Genomic DNA, 17,301 nt, shown 5'->3' with positions numbered 1-17,301 from the left:
CTATGACTTAGTGATCATGTTCTTATTTAAGTGTAGTTCAGTTATGGATCTGAACCTTGGCTTTTTCTAAGATACTAGGATTTTAAATTGACTCTTAAGAGACAACATAGTATAACCACCTTAATTTAAAAAACAAGGATCAAAGAAGATTAGTTGGTTTACATTAAGTAGCTAGAGTTCATGGCAAAACCCACTTCTCCTGGATTCCATTATAGTGCTTTTTGCTTTTAAGGGATTTAATGATTAGAAATATTTTATCTTTTTATCTTAGGCAATAATAGTCACTAAAATAGATGTACCTTCTTAATTCCTTTGAGAATGATTTAATGATGTTTAAATTTGTAGATGCAATATGGTATTCCATGCATTTGTGTCAGAGAAGTTGGAAATCACCTTGCCTATTGCTACTTATTTAATTATACTGTATCCTTCATATGACCCAGAGTTTGTGAAACAGTGATGCTCTGATCACTAAAGACCTGAGCTTTGACCTGGTGTGGTGGCTCACGCCTATAATCTCAACACTTTGAGAGGGTGAGGCAAGAAGATTGCTTGAGCCTGGGAGTTCCAGACCAGTCTGAAAAATATAACCAGATCTTGTCTCTATAAAAAAAAAAAAGGAGAAGAAGAAAAAAAGGAAAAAAAAAAAGCTAGGCATGGTGGTGTGTACCTGTAGTCCCAGCTACTTGGGAGGCTGAGGTGGGAGTTTCACTTGAGCTTGGGAGGTCGAGGTTGTAGTAGAGCTGTGATGTTGCCACTGCACTCCAGCCTGGGCAACAGAGCAAGACCCTGTCTTGAAAAAAAAACAGAGAGAGAGAAACGTGAGATTTATTAGTAAAAGTCTTAGTGGTTTGACATACAGGGGAAGTGAAAATAATAAACTATACACATTGCTGCCATCATGCTAATTAAAAATAAAAGTACAGTTTATTCAAACTGTACATTGAATGGTGTAAATAGAGCAACTTAAGCAGCACCTAGCCATTGCCATAACTTCTCAGGAGTACCTATGTCCTCAACTATCAGAACATCACAATTGTCAGGCACAACATAGTTCATATTTTTATTTCAACTGATGTAAACTCTAGCAGTTTCAACTGCATTCTAGTACTTGATTTTGAGATTAATATACTATGACCTGTTTAAAATTGTTTATTTAATAGATTGATTGCTAAGCACTACCTACATGTGACTTTCAGAGTTCTGATTAGCTCTCAATTATTTATACAAGTACATATGCTTTTATACAACCATCTGCACATCACCACACAGATTGCCAAGGAGAGGAAGTTCTGATAGAAAATTTATGTGAGCTTTATTAGTCACTGGGTCTATAAGTTTGGACAAGTTAACCTCTCTAAACTTCAGTGTCTGCTTCCACAGAATATTATGGTTTTCCTCCTTGAGTTACAATCACTATTAAAAAAGGAAGCAAAAACATAAGAAATCCACTATAATACAGAGTATTATAGAATGAAAATTTTCAATAAATATTAGGTATTATTTTTTCAATACTTGTTTTGAATATAGGCTCATTAAAATTTATGTAGTGAAATCTATGCATCCAACATCATTAGAAAATATTATTTTTTATTAAACTATGTATGTGGTAGACATTTAGTTGGATACTGGGGATGTAGTAAGGGCTCAGCAGTAACTGAGATGGAAATAATATTTGTCATCAGGAGAGGAGAGTTTGATGTTTAACAAATAATTACAAATGATATGCTATTTCAAAAAGGCTGTGCAACTAAATGTGGAGCTCCATCCTTGCTGAAAGAAGGTATTACTAAGAAGGGGAACACTAACATTAAATGCGGATAGAAAAGAACTAATTAGTTTGGCTTTGGAAATGAGTTTGTAAGTTCTATTTGATATCTACATATGTAAGCAATTACAAATGTGCATTTGAAGCCCAAAATAGACACTTTGTCTAGAGATCTAAATCTAGGTGTTATTGGCATGCCATTATACTATGGCATATAATTCATACTAAGAAAGTAGGATGGAATAGATGAAGCACTTAGATTAAGAAGGGAAAGGTATTAGGGATAACAGAGTCTAGGGAAGAGTGTTAAAAAACAAAAACAAAAAAGCCACCACAATATTTTCTGCTCACTTGTTAGGAAAAGAAAACTTCAGGGGAGAGGATAGAGGAGTAAATGGAAGTCAGAAGTATGAAATCGCAGAATTCAAGAGAAGTGTTCCAAAGGGAATTATCGACACTGAAAGGTCTTCAGAAGTCAAGAAAGGAGACTATTAAATAGAATCTATTGGATTTAGAAATATGGAGCCATTGGGAATATAGTGAGAGAGATTTCAGAAGAATGGTGGACTCCTACTCCTGTGGAGAATGTGGAAAAATTAGAATAGGCTATTGGAACAGTTAAGGGCAATATTTTTAGGACCTATAGCCAAGGAGTAGGAGAGAGATGGGATATGTAGTTAGAGGGGAAGCAGCTAAATGGGGCTTGTTCTCATTGGTTGTGGCTTCGTATTTGATAGACTTATATTTCATAAGCATAAAACTTGAAAAGAGGGTTAAACTGAAGAAACAGGAAAGGAGAAATAATGAAGATACTTAGTAAATAACTACTTATCATTTTGCATATTATTATATCCTATTTTGGAGCATATAGAATCCACTCAACTGACATAAAAGAATGCTGAAAATTATAACACTTTTACTACATAATTTGAGTGGTGTTGTAATCATCTTGGACATAGAACCCTACAAAGTAAACTCTACAATATGAACCAAAAAGCAGCACTGATTCCTCAAGATGTTCTACAATTGAAGTTCTGTGATCAAATCCATTTGGTATATATGCATACAATAACAACTTGGAAATTTGCGACCAATATTACTACTCAAAGATTCTGAAAACCCAGTAGCAACAAAACATGGCATTTTTAACTTAGCGTTTCTCACAATTACTAAGTAAACGACATAGCCTTCCTTTCTTTTGATGTTTTTTCCATGATCTTTGGAAATACGACTGTAGGGTTCAGAATAAGTTCCACAAAGTTCTAAGACCACCTGGGATACCTAATATTAATGATGAAGGTCTGAGTAATCTGCCGGGAAAACACATATTTTATTTTCTATACCATGTAATCCCAAAGTTACACAATCTTAAGAGAATGAAGATGGGTTGACAGGTGCAGCAAACCACCATAGCACATGTATACTTATGTAACAAACCTTCATGTTCTGCACATGTATCCCAGAACTTAAAGTAAAATAAGAAATGAATTAATAAATAAAAGAAATATTCTTAAAAAAAAAAAAAAAGAGAGAGAGAGAGAGAATGAGCCATTCCAGGCCCACTGTAATTCCCAAGCCTTTCCAAATACCTCATAGGGAAATAAAACTTATTTGGGATGCCACTCAAATCCACAGGTTGTTATTTGAAAAATGTAGCAGACAGGATGATTAGAGAAGGCTTCATTGAGGAGGTGGTATTGGGAAGAGACTTGAGTGAAAAAGGAAGTGAACCACAGGAAGGACATGGAGGGAACAACCGTTGAAATGCGCTGAAATGGGGGCTTGGTGAGTTCAAGAAGCAACAAGTTGTTCAGTGCATCTTGAGTCTTGGGGTCAGGGAGAGAAAGGGAGAAAGAAGGGAAAGAGGGGGTCAAAACATATAGAGCCTTGTGAGTCACAGTAAGGGATAAGGGATTTGGGTTTTCAGTTTTGAGTTTGGTGAGAAATTACTAGAGTTTTAAAAATATAACAATAAAATAGTAGGACTTAAGTGTTCAATCAGTTTGGCCATTATAAGGAAGATAACTTTTCGTAATACCTATACATTTTGGTGTTATATATTTTAAAAATTCACATTTGATGGATAGGCTCAAACCCTGAAAAGCTTTAAAGAATTTTAAATTTAAAGAATTATTTAAATTAAATTATACCAGCTTTTCAATAAGCACAGAAGAACATCAAGAATTGAAATACACTATGTTCAATAAAGTGTTATTTATGGTTAAAAAAATAACAACTGTATATTGCCAGAGATTCTTAATGCAGTCAGAACAGTTGCATCACCTTGAAGCTTTTAAAAGCTACCTTTGCAGAGCCTGACATGCAGATTCTGATTCATTTTGTTTAGGTTGCAGTTCTGCTATCAGCATTGTTAAGGGTACACCATATGCTGATGATGTGCAGCCGGGATTGAAAGTCCTCTCCATGGGCTCCACCTATGCATGCACAAATTTAAAAGTAAAAGGTCTGGAGACACAAAAACCAACCTGATAGGATAACTTGCCTTTGTGGGAGGTAGTAGGATTGAAGTGGTCAAGGGAGACTTTGTAACATTTAAGTGTTTAGAACTATATTCATCATACCTCTACAAATAAAGTATATTGAAATTTAAAATAGAACATTTTTTTAAAAAAGGAAGTCCAGATGTGGTGGTTCACACCTGTAATCTCAGCACTTTGGGAGGCCGAGGTGGGCTGATCACGAGGTCAAGAGATCGAGACCATCCTGGCCAACATGGTGATACACTGTCCCTACAAAAAAAAAAAAAAAAAAAAAAAAAAACCGAAAAAAAAATCAGCTGGGTGTGGTGGCAGACATCTGTAGTCTCAGCTACTTGGGAGTCTGAGGCAGGAGAATCACTTGAAAGTGGCAGGTGGAGGTTGAAGTGAGCCTAGGTTATGCCACTGCACTCTAGCCTGGGTGACAGAGAAGACTACGTCTAAAAATAAAATAAAATAAAAAAATAAAAAAGTAAAAAAGAAAAGAAGAGAAAAAGAAAAAAGAAAGAAATGAAACAGTGTGTTTAGTTTGTAAAGCTATGCTGACAAGATGTATAATTTTTCTTCTTAGGGATAAAACTGTGTAGTGGTTGTTTTATTGAATCATTTGTTCTAAATAGCACTTTAATAGTGGAAGGAGCCGATAGCATGACGCTAGCAAAAGTGACCAGAGCATATTTCACTAAACTTGCAGTATTTTTTCATATCCATTTAATAGAGAAATGGGGTTTTAAAAATCTATCCTGTGCTGATGCAGGAAAACCAGGTTGAGACTTGATTTGGCCATTTGTTGACAAAAAAGCCAAACTCTGTAAAACACTTGAAGAGATTTATTTTGAGCCAAATGTGAGTGCCATGACCCATGGCACAGCCTCAGGAGATCCTGAGAACATATGCCCAAGGTAGTTAAGTCATAGCCTGATTTTATACATTCTATGGGGATAAAAGTTACAGGCAGATATCAGTCAATACATGCAAGGACCAGAAAGGTAGGATAACTTGAAGCAGGACCTTCCAGTCATAGGTGGATTCAAACATTTTCTGATTGGTAATTGGTCGAAAGAATTAAGTCATTGTCTAAAGGCCTAGAATGAATAGAAAGGAATCTCTGGGTTAAGAGATTGTGGAGACCAAAGTTCTTATTATATAGATGAAGTCTCATAGGTGGCACCCTTAGAGGCAATAGATGGCAAATATTTCCTATTTAGACCTTTAAAAAGTGCTAGACTCTCAGCTAATCTCACAAGGATCAGAAAAGGACTTGAAAAAGGAAGTGGATTCTCTACACAGTGTAAGTTTCCCCCACAAAAGACAGCTTTTATTTTATTGTTATTTTCTTTTATTCTTTTATATATGCCAAAAAATATATATTTGGCAATAAAATAATTTATTTCAGGGCCTGCTCTATACTGGAGTCAGGTTGGATTTTGGAATCTTATTGCTATAAAGAGTCAGTTTTATCAGTCCTAAGATATCTGTTTTAATGTTAATGCTGATGAGTTGTGCCTGAATTCCAAAGGGAGGAGGGCCTCATGAGGCACGTCTGACCCCACCCTTCCTATCAGGCCTGACCTAGTTTTTCAGGTTTCCCTTGGAATTCTCTTGGCCAAGAGGGATTTCTAGGTTGCAGGGCTTAGAATTCTGTTGCTTGGGGGACTCAGAATTTTGTTTTGGGTTTACACATTGAATATGTGGACCAATGATCATCTGATCAGCTTACTTTTAACAATAAAAGCTGATTGTGAAGAAAGATAGAATACTTTTTTTTGTTTGTTTGTTTTTTTCCCCCTTACCTGTGTCTCTTTAACAATAAGTGACCAATGACTGTGGTAACAGCAGAATCTCCTATTAACACCTCACTAAAGTGGATGAAAAAATCAAAGGTATCACAAATTTTTAACATATATTTTAGCTTTTCTTATGTGATCTATTCAGTAAATAAGGTACTGAGTTAATCATTTCTATCTGTAGACTGTTAAGCACGTAGTCTGTATTTAAATTATACATTTTTAAGGCTGTGAATAAAATGTGATCAAATCTGCTTAGCATCAATTATGATACTGAACGTGAAAAAAAAAACCAATAAGTGACATACCCTTATTTTTTATACAAAGAGCAAGCAGATTCTTGATAAAATGGTAGAATAAAACTGTAGTCAGTTCAAAATAATAATAATCTGAATTGTATCAGAAAAGCAGCAAGTTCTTATTGAACATACTTCATTGGTAGTGTCAGAGACATTTGAAGTAGAGCAACTTCATCTTAAATAGGAGCTGAGGAAAATGAGACTCAGACCCACTGGGCTTCATTCCCAGACAGTTAAGACATTCTAAGTTACAGGGTGAGAGAAGAGGTCGGCACAAGATGCCGACGTAACGACGTTGCTGATAAAACAGGCTGCAGTAAAGAAGCTGGCCCAAACCCACCAAAACCAAGATGGCCATGAGAGTGACCTCAGCTTGTCCTCACCGCTGTACTCCCACCAGCACCATGACAGTTTATAAATGCCATGGCAATGTCAGGAAGTTACCCTACATGCTCTATCAAGGGGAGGCATGAATAATCCACCCCCTGTTTAGCATATCATCAAGAAATCATAAAAATGAGCAACCAGCAGCCCTCGGGGCTGCTCTGTATATGGAGTAGTCATTCTTTCATTCCTTTACTTTCTGAATAAACTTGCTTTCACTTTACTCTGTGGACTCGTCCTGAATTCTTTCTTGTGTGAGATCCAAGAACCTACTCTTGGGATCTGGACTGGGACCACTTTCCTGTCACAGTAACAGCCTGACATGGCACAAAAGGTGCTTGTGTTTGACTCATATTCTGATGCTTATTGTATATACTGGTTTACTGGTTTCTAAAAGTTTGAGCATTTTAGATTCCTTACATGTAAAATGGAGAAAATATAGTGTCTATCTCACAGTTGTGAGGATTATGTGAGATATTTTATGTATAGTTTTGTAAACTGTAATAATATGCACCAAGAGGATTATGAACTAAAAAGGATATCAGCTTTGGAGGCTGACAACAAGGTTAAGTTCAGACTTCTCCATTTGCCTGGACTATTACCACAGTCAATTTAATTATTCTGAAACTCAACCTCTTAATCTTTAAAAAAAAAAAAATTTGTCATAAAGCTATTTAGATTATTAGTTAAAATAAATTACAGACTATAGTATTTATACTATAAACTCAATATATATTTGACTATAGTATTTATACTTAAACTCAATAAACTTCTCTTTCCTTCTTCCCTGGTAAGCTCCAGATCTTATCCCAACAGGACTAAGACAATAATTCCTCGCTTTGCATAAAAAATTCTCACCTCTGCCCTACTGGTTTGTTCCAAAGGCATGCAACCAACAATAGCTACAGGAATGTTCAAAAATATTATAGGGATCCAAATGTTTGCCATTCTTTATTTGTATGATTAAGAGGAGGTAACATGATGACCAAAATATTACATATTAATTTTTTGAAAAAATACAATTTTAGAATAATGAATTCATTTCCCATTTTTACTCTAATTTTTTTTTTTTTTTTTTTTTTTTCCTGGAGACAGGGTCTGGCTCTGTCACCTATGCTGGAATGTAGTGGTGCAACCTCTGCTCACTGCAACCTCTGCCTCCCAGGCTCAAGCAATTCTCCCACCACAGTCTCCCTAGTAGCTGGATATGCACTACATCCCTGACTAACTTTTTTGTAGGAAAAATTTTGTCATGTTGCCCAGACTGGTCTCAAACTCCTGGACTCAAGTGATCTGCCCACCTCAGCCTCCCAAAGTGCTGGGATTACAGGTGTTAGCCACCATGCCTGGCCTACTCTAATTTTTACTTGGCTTTTTTTTCTAGAAAAATTCATGGCAATGATTAAAAAAAGAAGAAAATACCAGATTAAATCAGGTTAATTTTTCTTTTACCTTGGTATAATATGTAGACCTTCTGCAAACTCAATATGAATACAGCAAAGTATTATTATCCTTCTTGATATCATATTCAGAAGTCAGTGATATATTTCAAAATATGCTAATTTCTTCACATAATATTTTATAGTTTTTGCAAAGGAGAACTCTTCTGGACATCAACCAGCCATGAGAAACTTTAGTTCTATTTACCTCGATATAGTTTAAAAAGATGTTTGGTGGAATTATTAGCTAAAGGAATAAGATTAAAATCATCCCATTAAAATACTCTATTAGAAAACAGAGTATGTGATTCCAAATGATACATTCTTATTCTCACCAAAACATTGTTCTAGGAGGACCAACGACAACTTTATGCAATGGCAAATACCTTGGAAGATGGTGGCATGACGCCTCAACTGGCTGAGGTAATAAAACGGCTATGGAGAGATCCGGGAATTCAGGCCTGCTTTGAAAGGGCATCTGAGTATCAGCTCAATGACTCAGCAGCTTAGTAAGTGAATTCACTTTAAGGGGAATTGAAGGTAAAACATTTAAAATTAAGAATTATAATTCTGCATACTTTGCATTTGTAAATGCAAATGAAGAAAATAAATGGTGTTACATTTTATTAGAGTAAAATAAAAAGCAATCGAAGAGAAATGAAAATGAACAAGGTGACATAATAAGATGTAAAAAAATATAAGCAGGGGAGCATTTTAAATAACTAAGCTTAAAACTGCCCGAGAAGATACTATGTTGCAAATATCTTCTCTTGATTAAAAAGAGTTAACCATTATGCACAGCCTTTCACACTAACACAGACTGGTGACATGCACACTGAGGTTTTGGGCTATTCATTTCATCTCTATTCATATTAGTAAAATCATCTCCTAGATTAATTTTATTAATGACACATGCCTTGGCTCACTGGGTTGATGACCTTGATACAAAATTCTAGAAGAAATTAATGAATTGATTTCCAAAATACTTGTATACCAGGGGATTCTTCTGGCGTCTCAAAAAATTGTATAAATTTCACTGCTTATATCATCCATTTAGTATTAATTAACCATAAGGAAATTAGGGGCTCGTGACACTATAATTTCATTATCAAAGTGATTTAAAATTTTCTTTTAGTGCTGGGCACAGTGGCTCATGCCTGTAATCCCAGCACTTTGGGAGGCCATGGCAGGCAGACTGCTTGAGCTCAGGAATTTGAAACCAGCCTGGGCAACATAGCAAAGCCAAGTTGCTTCAAAAAAAAAAAAAAAAATACAAAATTAGCCAGGTGTGGGGGCACATGCCTGTAGTCCCAGCTTCTTGGGAAGCTGAGACAGGAGGATTGCTTGAACCCAGGAGGTCAAGGCTTCAGTAAGCAGAGATTGCACCACTGCACTCCAGCCAGGGCAAAAGAGCAAGACCCTGTCACCAAAATAACCCCAAAAAACAATTCTTTTAGCAAGTGATTCCTAAGATAGCCCTGCCACTACATGCCTGCAAGATGTGTGCATATGTAAATATAATCTAATTACTCATTTTCTATTTCCGTTCATGCATATGTGTGAAAAAGTGTAAATATACTTCTTTTGATGAACTCCTCCCACCAACAGAACCTGCTAGCATCATTTAATTAAACAAAAACAAAACAGTAATGTAAAAGTGAAACAAATGAAAAAGATTGGTAAAGACAGAACAACGAAGCTTGCATGACACTTCAGATTTTTAATCACTGATGGACAGAATGATTATGGAGAGAAATAAGCTATATAACAATTTCAAAGGACACATTGCTTTTGGAGGAAAGAGTTTTTCCTAGCTCTCTGATGAAGGAGAGAATGAGTCTCATTTTGTGATTATATCAACTTGAATAACTTTTCGTAAGTGTCTCAGCACCTACCACATTTTAATAGTAAAAAGGATCTCTGCAGTGGAGTAAAACATTGCTTTTCTATACTATTCATTGGTAAGGGTAGTCACAATGAGTAAGAAGCTGAATTGTGGAATATTCCCATAAAATCTTGCTCAGTAAAGCTCTGGGTAGAGAGCCAGAGAGAAAGATAGATTAAAGTGGGCTCTCATTAATATATTTAGTCTTGTACAAACCACATAGTTAAAATGAGCAAATAAATAGCATTTTATTGTATTTTCTAGTATTTAATTTTAATTTTTTCCTTTATTTAAACACTTAAAGTATGTTTTACACTGGGACTATCTACTCCATTATAGAGTCATAGTAAAATTTTAAATCTGTTCATCAAGTTAAAAACAATTAAACAATATCAATTTGCAATCATTTTGTAAATGTTTCCTATATGGTAATAGTTTTCAACCACTCAGATTACTGCAGGTGCAACAGAATAACAGAAAAGCTGATTTTCCCTATTTCAGAGAAATTTCATACATAAGCCAAAAAGTAATAATAATAATAATAAAGTGTTATTTTTTGTTCTGCTCTTAGGTGTCCTTAAAAGGAAAGCTTGCTGAGAAAGTTAGTTGAATGCTCATTGCTTTCTTCCAGCAATTAAGAGCAGATTTTTTTTCAAACACTGAATTACACTGGAAAACTAGATATAAAATGAGATTGGTACTACAATGTGTCTGTTTCATATACATTATATAGAGCAAGGTCTCTAATACTTTTTTTCTTTTCTTTTTTTTGGTATAAGTAAGATACTTCTTGTTTCCTCAAATCTAGAGATCCTTCAAGTTAAGGCTAACAAAAAAGTGAATATAATAAGGGAAAGGAATGCCATCGTTCGCAACATAACCTCATCAGTTCCAGAAAATTGAAAGAAGAGGGGTATGGCAGGGACAATCAGAGGAAACATTTTAGTTGATTGCATGGTTTACTAATTGCAGTAAAGCCATGTAGTGTGCCTTTAAAATTCCATGTGCTTTTAGAATTACCATAGACTTCACCAGGAAAAATCCTAGTTTAAATAATTGGAAAATAATTTAGTACTTTTCAATGATCAGATTCATATACGTTAAGGGCCTCTATTTGGTCAAAGCTTTAGATTATAGGCTTGAACTCCCACATTCTATATTTGTTTATTTAAACAAGCATTTTAAATGCAAATTTATCAGTCTGCTAATGCTTCTGCTTTGCTTGAAATCATTTATACATGCAAATAAATGTGTCCTTACCAAGGCTTTCATTTAGTTATCATGAAATGAATGTAATCTTTATTTTGGTAGGTATATTTTTGGTGTCTTTTTGTTTGTTGTTTTTCTTGCATGAACTGACCAACAATATACCTATCACACATGCAGGCTTAGTTAATAGAAAATTCACAAAGGGATTTGCTTGCCAAAATAGAAAATAAATACACTAGCAAATTCTGCCAGTACTTTCTCTAATACATTTACATCTTGATGTATCACTCTTTTTTCAAAAGAAAACTTAAGCTTTTTTAGAATAAAACAAGGCTATTTTCATATTATATATGTTAATATTTTTCATATTATATATGTTATGTGTTTCTGAGGTGTGATTTTTACTCTTGGCAAAATTCCTTTGGGACACTTGTCCACCCTTAATTTGTTTCAGCTTAAAAGGAAAAAGCTCCTCCAAGAATAAATTACCTACATTAATAATGAATTTTTTAAAATAATAAAATGGTTTTGTTTTTTCAATCTTTGTGCTAGGTGCTAAGGCATAACAGCTTCTCAGCATAATCACTGAACAAACAATTTTTAACACTAACATTCAGCTGGATTCTACCTCACACATTCTCCCTCAATGAAAGCATTCGAATCTTATCTTTCTATAAATGTGGTTCAGTGTAATGGTGAAATGTGTCATAAAAGCATTACCATGCTATTACTATTTGTATCTAAAATTTGTACAGAAATAGTGATATTGCTAAGCCACTAAAAGCTTAATATCTACAGTCTAGACCAGTGGTTTTCAAATTATTTTTAAAGCAATAAAATACTTTTTTTAGTATAAAGACATTATCTGGTTTCAAGAGTTAGGAAGCTGAGAGCAGGAAGCTGAGAGCAGGGTTTTTTCCTCTAATTTAACAGACTGTTATAGCATACACAGTTTAATTAGACTTATTCCTGTTCATCACCACACCTAGATCCTGTGAGGAGAAAAAAACACCATATTCAGCCTGATAATTCTAGGAATTTTTAATACAGCTTCCTGGAAGGGGTAAAGACACAGTGATGCATTGATGGAAGAGGAGGTGGGAGGGGGGATAGTGGGTACGTTCACCCTTCTGTCCCCAGGAGAGCCAGGTCAGGGTGGGTTTGCCAATTCATGAGTCACTTCCAGCATAGACCAGGAAGAGAGACAAATAGTGCTTCTTTTATTGCGCTAACTAGATATTGCAATGGCATGTAATGGAAATGGCTGAGTTTTGATGAGGCAAATCCACGCAAAAATAACAACCAACCTTTGAATTAGTACATTCAAACCAATCACTCTCATAAAACTGAAAATGCCTAAATTCAAAGTACAGAATTTCGAGGATAATCTAGCCACTACCATTACAAGGCAGCTTTTAGCTTTGTAATGATCCAGGTACTATAAAGAAAAATTTTCTTTCATACTTCTATCCATATACCAGCAAATTTATCACATAAACCACATAAAATACAGGTTAAGGCAGTGTTGATTTAGGTGCCTTTAGAAGAGGACGCTGGGGATCAGCTGTGTACCACAGTCAGCACTCTGCGTTCTGCAACATTCCAGCTACCAAACTTGTAATTCTGATGATCAGAGTTTGGAAAGCACGTCTACAATTTATCATTTTTAATAGATCCTACACTAAAAATTCATTTATACTGAATCCTGGTTTCTTCAAATGCAAAGTTAAAAAATACACATATACACACACACATATATGTATGTAATATATATACATATGTATGTGTATATATGCATATATGTATGTATTATATATGTATGTATTTATGTATTATATATACACGTACATAATTTTGTTTTGTCTTTATTAGCTACCTTAATGATTTAGATAGAATAACAGCATCTGGGTATGTGCCAAATGAACAAGATGTTCTCCATTCTCGAGTGAAAACGACTGGAATCATTGAAACTCAATTCTCCTTTAAAGACTTGCACTTCAGGTATGATCAAATATCTTTTCTAACTGTGGACAGAAGTATGCGTCAGGCTTAATATTCCCTCATGGAGAAAAGCTCTAGCCCATGTTCAGGTTCAATAATCCTTGGATGTACTCACTAGCTCCAGTTTACCTTCAGTACCACTGTCCTTTACTGTCCTCCTATAGCCTCTCACCCCAACCTCTCATCCTGAGCCTCATCCCTCCTTCCAGGCTAAGATGCTTCTGGCTTGAGCAGGTGGGGGCTAGATTTTACTTTCCTCATTTTTAAAACTGGCACTGTACTTTGGGGAAAAAAAAGAAAATGTATTTAAATAATATACAAGAAATGAGTGCCAGGAATCCTATTTCCTTTGCCTTTCTATTTTCCTATTTGCTTGAAATATTCCTATTACATCTGTTTCCTTAATTTTAAAAAATGCAAATTACCAAGAAGAGAATTATTTGAATATGATACTATTTACTGCAATAACAAGGCATATTTTATAACCATGTTTTGAGTATGAAAATGAATCATTATTTTCATTGCTGTTATATTATCGAGAGCTTCCTAGAAATTCTACTGCAAAATCACTCATTTACTATAACAAGAAATGGAAACCCATACTGTAATGTTAGAAAATATCCCTTAATATTTAAATACCTTTTTGTATGGATTGTGTACAATATGGAATATTAAACATTAATAGCAGGTTCTAGTTGTATTGTTTACTAATGACAAAAATCAATGAAAATATAACTAATAAGATTATTCATACATCGAATAATGGCAATAATCTTAAAGAGCAAAAAACTGAAGATAGAGTGGCATGAATTATTCATATCCATTTGTGAAGAAAAAGAAAATGGTAATTAATCAACATCATAAATTTATTTTAGTAAGATAAAAGCTTCAAGTATTTTAAAGTATGTGTTATATATAATATCTAAGTAGAATATCTATTATGTAGATAGTATATTTTCAACTAATACAGAAAAAAAACTCTTCAAAATTCCTATCTAAATTTTAGGCCTACAAATAGTTAATTTTCTGAAAGATGAGCCAAAGATTAAACCAGGGTAAAGGGACTGCACCGATTGGGATCAACATCCTGTCTTGGCAAACGCAGGAAAAGTCTGTCATCAGTCCTGGCTTCACTATTGTATAGTTCTTTTTGGCAACTACTTTTTCAGATTCCTCATCTTTGATCCAGTTTCTGGGTTTTCCTCTGGGGCCTTGAGTTCAGTTGTTTGTCCCCCTCTGTCCCTCCCACCCCAGTGAAAGCATTTTTGACACTGTCCCTTTTCTGTCTTACTCTCCTTTCTTTTCTCCAAATGTCGCACTGAAACAGACTAGAACTGAGTGTGGGCCTTGACCAAAGTTCCAATTCCAGATTATCTAATAATTAGCAGTAGGAGTGAAGAAGCACAGTTAACCTTTTCTTTACTTGCTTACCTAATGAGTTTGTTGTAAAGATTAGATGAAGTAAAGTCCTAGCAGAGAGTTATAACTTGATGTAGCTTACCTTTCATAAGCCAGTACAACTCTCTGGGTCCTAGATTGTCTGGACCATAAACCGGTTTTGACAATTAATGCTACCTGTTGAATACCTAAAAGCTCAGCACCCGAGTCACGCCCTACAACACCAACCAATTTGCTATTGTCTCAAAAATGATCACTCTAAAAAATTATCTTGTTTATATATCTGTTCTTTAACATTTCAAGCCTTTGCACTTGCTAGTCTCTTTGCCTAAAGTGCTCTGCCTCTGAATCTGCAAGAAACATCTCCTTCTTATCATTAAGCTCCGAAATCAAATTCATCTCCTCATGGAGGTGTAACCATCTTATCTATGTACCATCCATGCTTATCCCTGTCACTATACACCCTGCAACATGCTAATAATTGTTTAACAGCAGGGTTTCTGAGGCAGTAAAGCAATGGAAGGCTTGCTGATTTGTAGCTCTTGATTTTTCTGGTGCAAATAACCCCACCATGGTCAATTTCAGTCAACCAAGGTGATGTCACTAAATGCAGAGTTGAGGAGAAATGCAGATAAACAGCTCTCACTAATTAAGCCAGGGTGAGCCATAGTCACTGCAATATTGATACATCACACTGCTTTCCTTTTTTTAAGAAAAAATTATCAATATATGAGATTGCCTTGCTTCTGTATTAGTTTTCTCTTTTTGTTTCTGTTTCTGTCTCATATGCCCCTGAGCTCCCGGACGCTAGGGGCCATGTCTATTTATAGCTGTACCTCCAGTGCTTATCATAGTGACTAGCACAGAGTAAGAATGCAGGGAATTTTTGCTGAATGAGTAAAGGCACTATGCCAAGCACTGTATGTACACAATCTTTATACTTACACAGTAGCATCACGAGCTGAGTATTGCTATCCATACTCAGGATAAGCAATCTTGGTTATCCTGAGGCTAACTGGATAGCCTCAAAAACTGGAGGCTAAACTGAGATAAAAGATTTCCCCTCAGGTCTTTCACAGAAGTGCTAGAGATGGAATTAAAATGCATATCTTTCTGTCTTCAAAGACCACTCCTTACATTGTATGGCACTAGTTAGTTGTTAGATAAATTGGGGTGAAAACCATTCTTTTTCTGCAGAGTGTTATTTTCAGTGTTGTTGATTTATAATCTCTTTCAGAGAGAAGGTGGAGGGAGGATAAAATGACAGCCTTTTGGGGAAATATCTTTTAAGTTGGAGGGTCCTGTGGTCCTTTATAAGTCAGTGCTTCTAAAAGCAGGGTACAAGACAACTGTCAAACACATAAACCCTTAGAAAATCATGGTCATTTTCTGAGACATCTATTTTACTCTGAACCAAGTAATATAAACAATCAAACTTTTGAAACAATTATGAATATGTGATGGTTAATAGTATCAACTTAATTGGATTGAAGGATACAAAGTATTGATCCTGGGTGTGTCTGTGAGGGTGTTACCAAAGGAGATTAACATTTGAGTCAGTGGGCTGGGAAAGGCAGACCCACCCTTAATCAGGGTGGGCACAAGCTAACCGGCTGCCAGTGCGGTTAGAATATAGGCAAGCAAAAAAATGTGAAAAGATAGACTGGCCTAGCCTCCCAGCCTACATCTTTCTCCTGCGTCAGTGCCCCTTAGCTGGTACCGCCACCACATCAGCCGCCCTCCCAGAGATAGAAAGACGTAGGCTGGGAGGCTAGGCCAGCCTCTCTTTTCACATTTTTCTGCTTGCTTATATTCTAGCTGTGCTGGCAGCCAGTTAGCTTGTACCCATCCAGATTAAGGGTGGGTCAGCCTTTCCCAGCTCACTGACTCAAATGTTCCTCTCCTTTGGCAACACCCTCACAGACACACCCAGGATCAATACCTCGTATCCTTCAATCCAGTCAAGTTGGCACTCAGTATTAATCATCACAGAGTAGAATATAACATTTGCATTAACGTTTAAAATAAAATATTAATTTTAAAATACATTTTTTTCTTACAATAGGACTCTTCAGTTTAGACCTCCAGACCCCCTTTGGTACATAGTCATTTTCCTCTGTCCTTTTGTAGTTTTGTGGTTTATCTTGTGAGGCACTATCTTAAGTCATATACGAAGGTGAGCTATTTTGCTTTCACATATTATTGATCCTTATGAAGCAATGAGGAGGGTTTCGCTAACTCTCTATTACAGTATCAATGCTAAAATATAAGGTGTTTGTGAACTGGATTGTGAAACCCAGCTAGAAATTATTTTGATATAATATTCTCTTGGCTGGGCATGGTGGCTCACACCTGTAATCCTAGCACTTTGAGAGGCCAAGGCAGGTGGATCACTTGAGGTCAGGAGTTCACACCAGCCTGGCCAACATGGTGAAACCCCATCTCTACTAAAAATACAAACATTAGCCGGGCATGGTGGCACGCCCTGGTAATCCCAGCTCTGCAGGAGGCTGAGGCAGGAGAATCACTTGAATTCAAAAGGCGGCAGTTGCAGTGAGCCAAGATGACGTCACTGCACTCCAGCCTGGGTGACAGAGCAAGACTCTGTCTCAAAAAAAAGGAGAAAACAAAAA

General features: G+C 35.8%; 1 protein-coding gene across 1 annotated transcript in view; it reads left to right on the top strand.

Moving 5' to 3' along the window:
- GNAT3 (G protein subunit alpha transducin 3) overlaps window positions 1-17,301 on the top strand; it is a 56,011-nt gene that overhangs the window by 27,185 nt on the left and 11,525 nt on the right. The window contains exons 4-5 of the mRNA XM_050785228.1: window positions 8,527-8,684; window positions 13,142-13,270. Coding sequence (XP_050641185.1) covers window positions 8,527-8,684; window positions 13,142-13,270 — 287 coding nt within the window. The remainder of the gene's footprint in view (window positions 1-8,526; window positions 8,685-13,141; window positions 13,271-17,301) is intronic.

This window comes from Macaca thibetana, chromosome 3 (assembly GCF_024542745.1).
Source record: "Macaca thibetana thibetana isolate TM-01 chromosome 3, ASM2454274v1, whole genome shotgun sequence".
In the NCBI taxonomy this organism is placed as follows: Eukaryota; Metazoa; Chordata; class Mammalia; order Primates; family Cercopithecidae; genus Macaca; species Macaca thibetana.
Note: the sequence above shows the minus strand (reverse complement) of the source record. Positions and strands in the feature narration are given on the sequence as shown.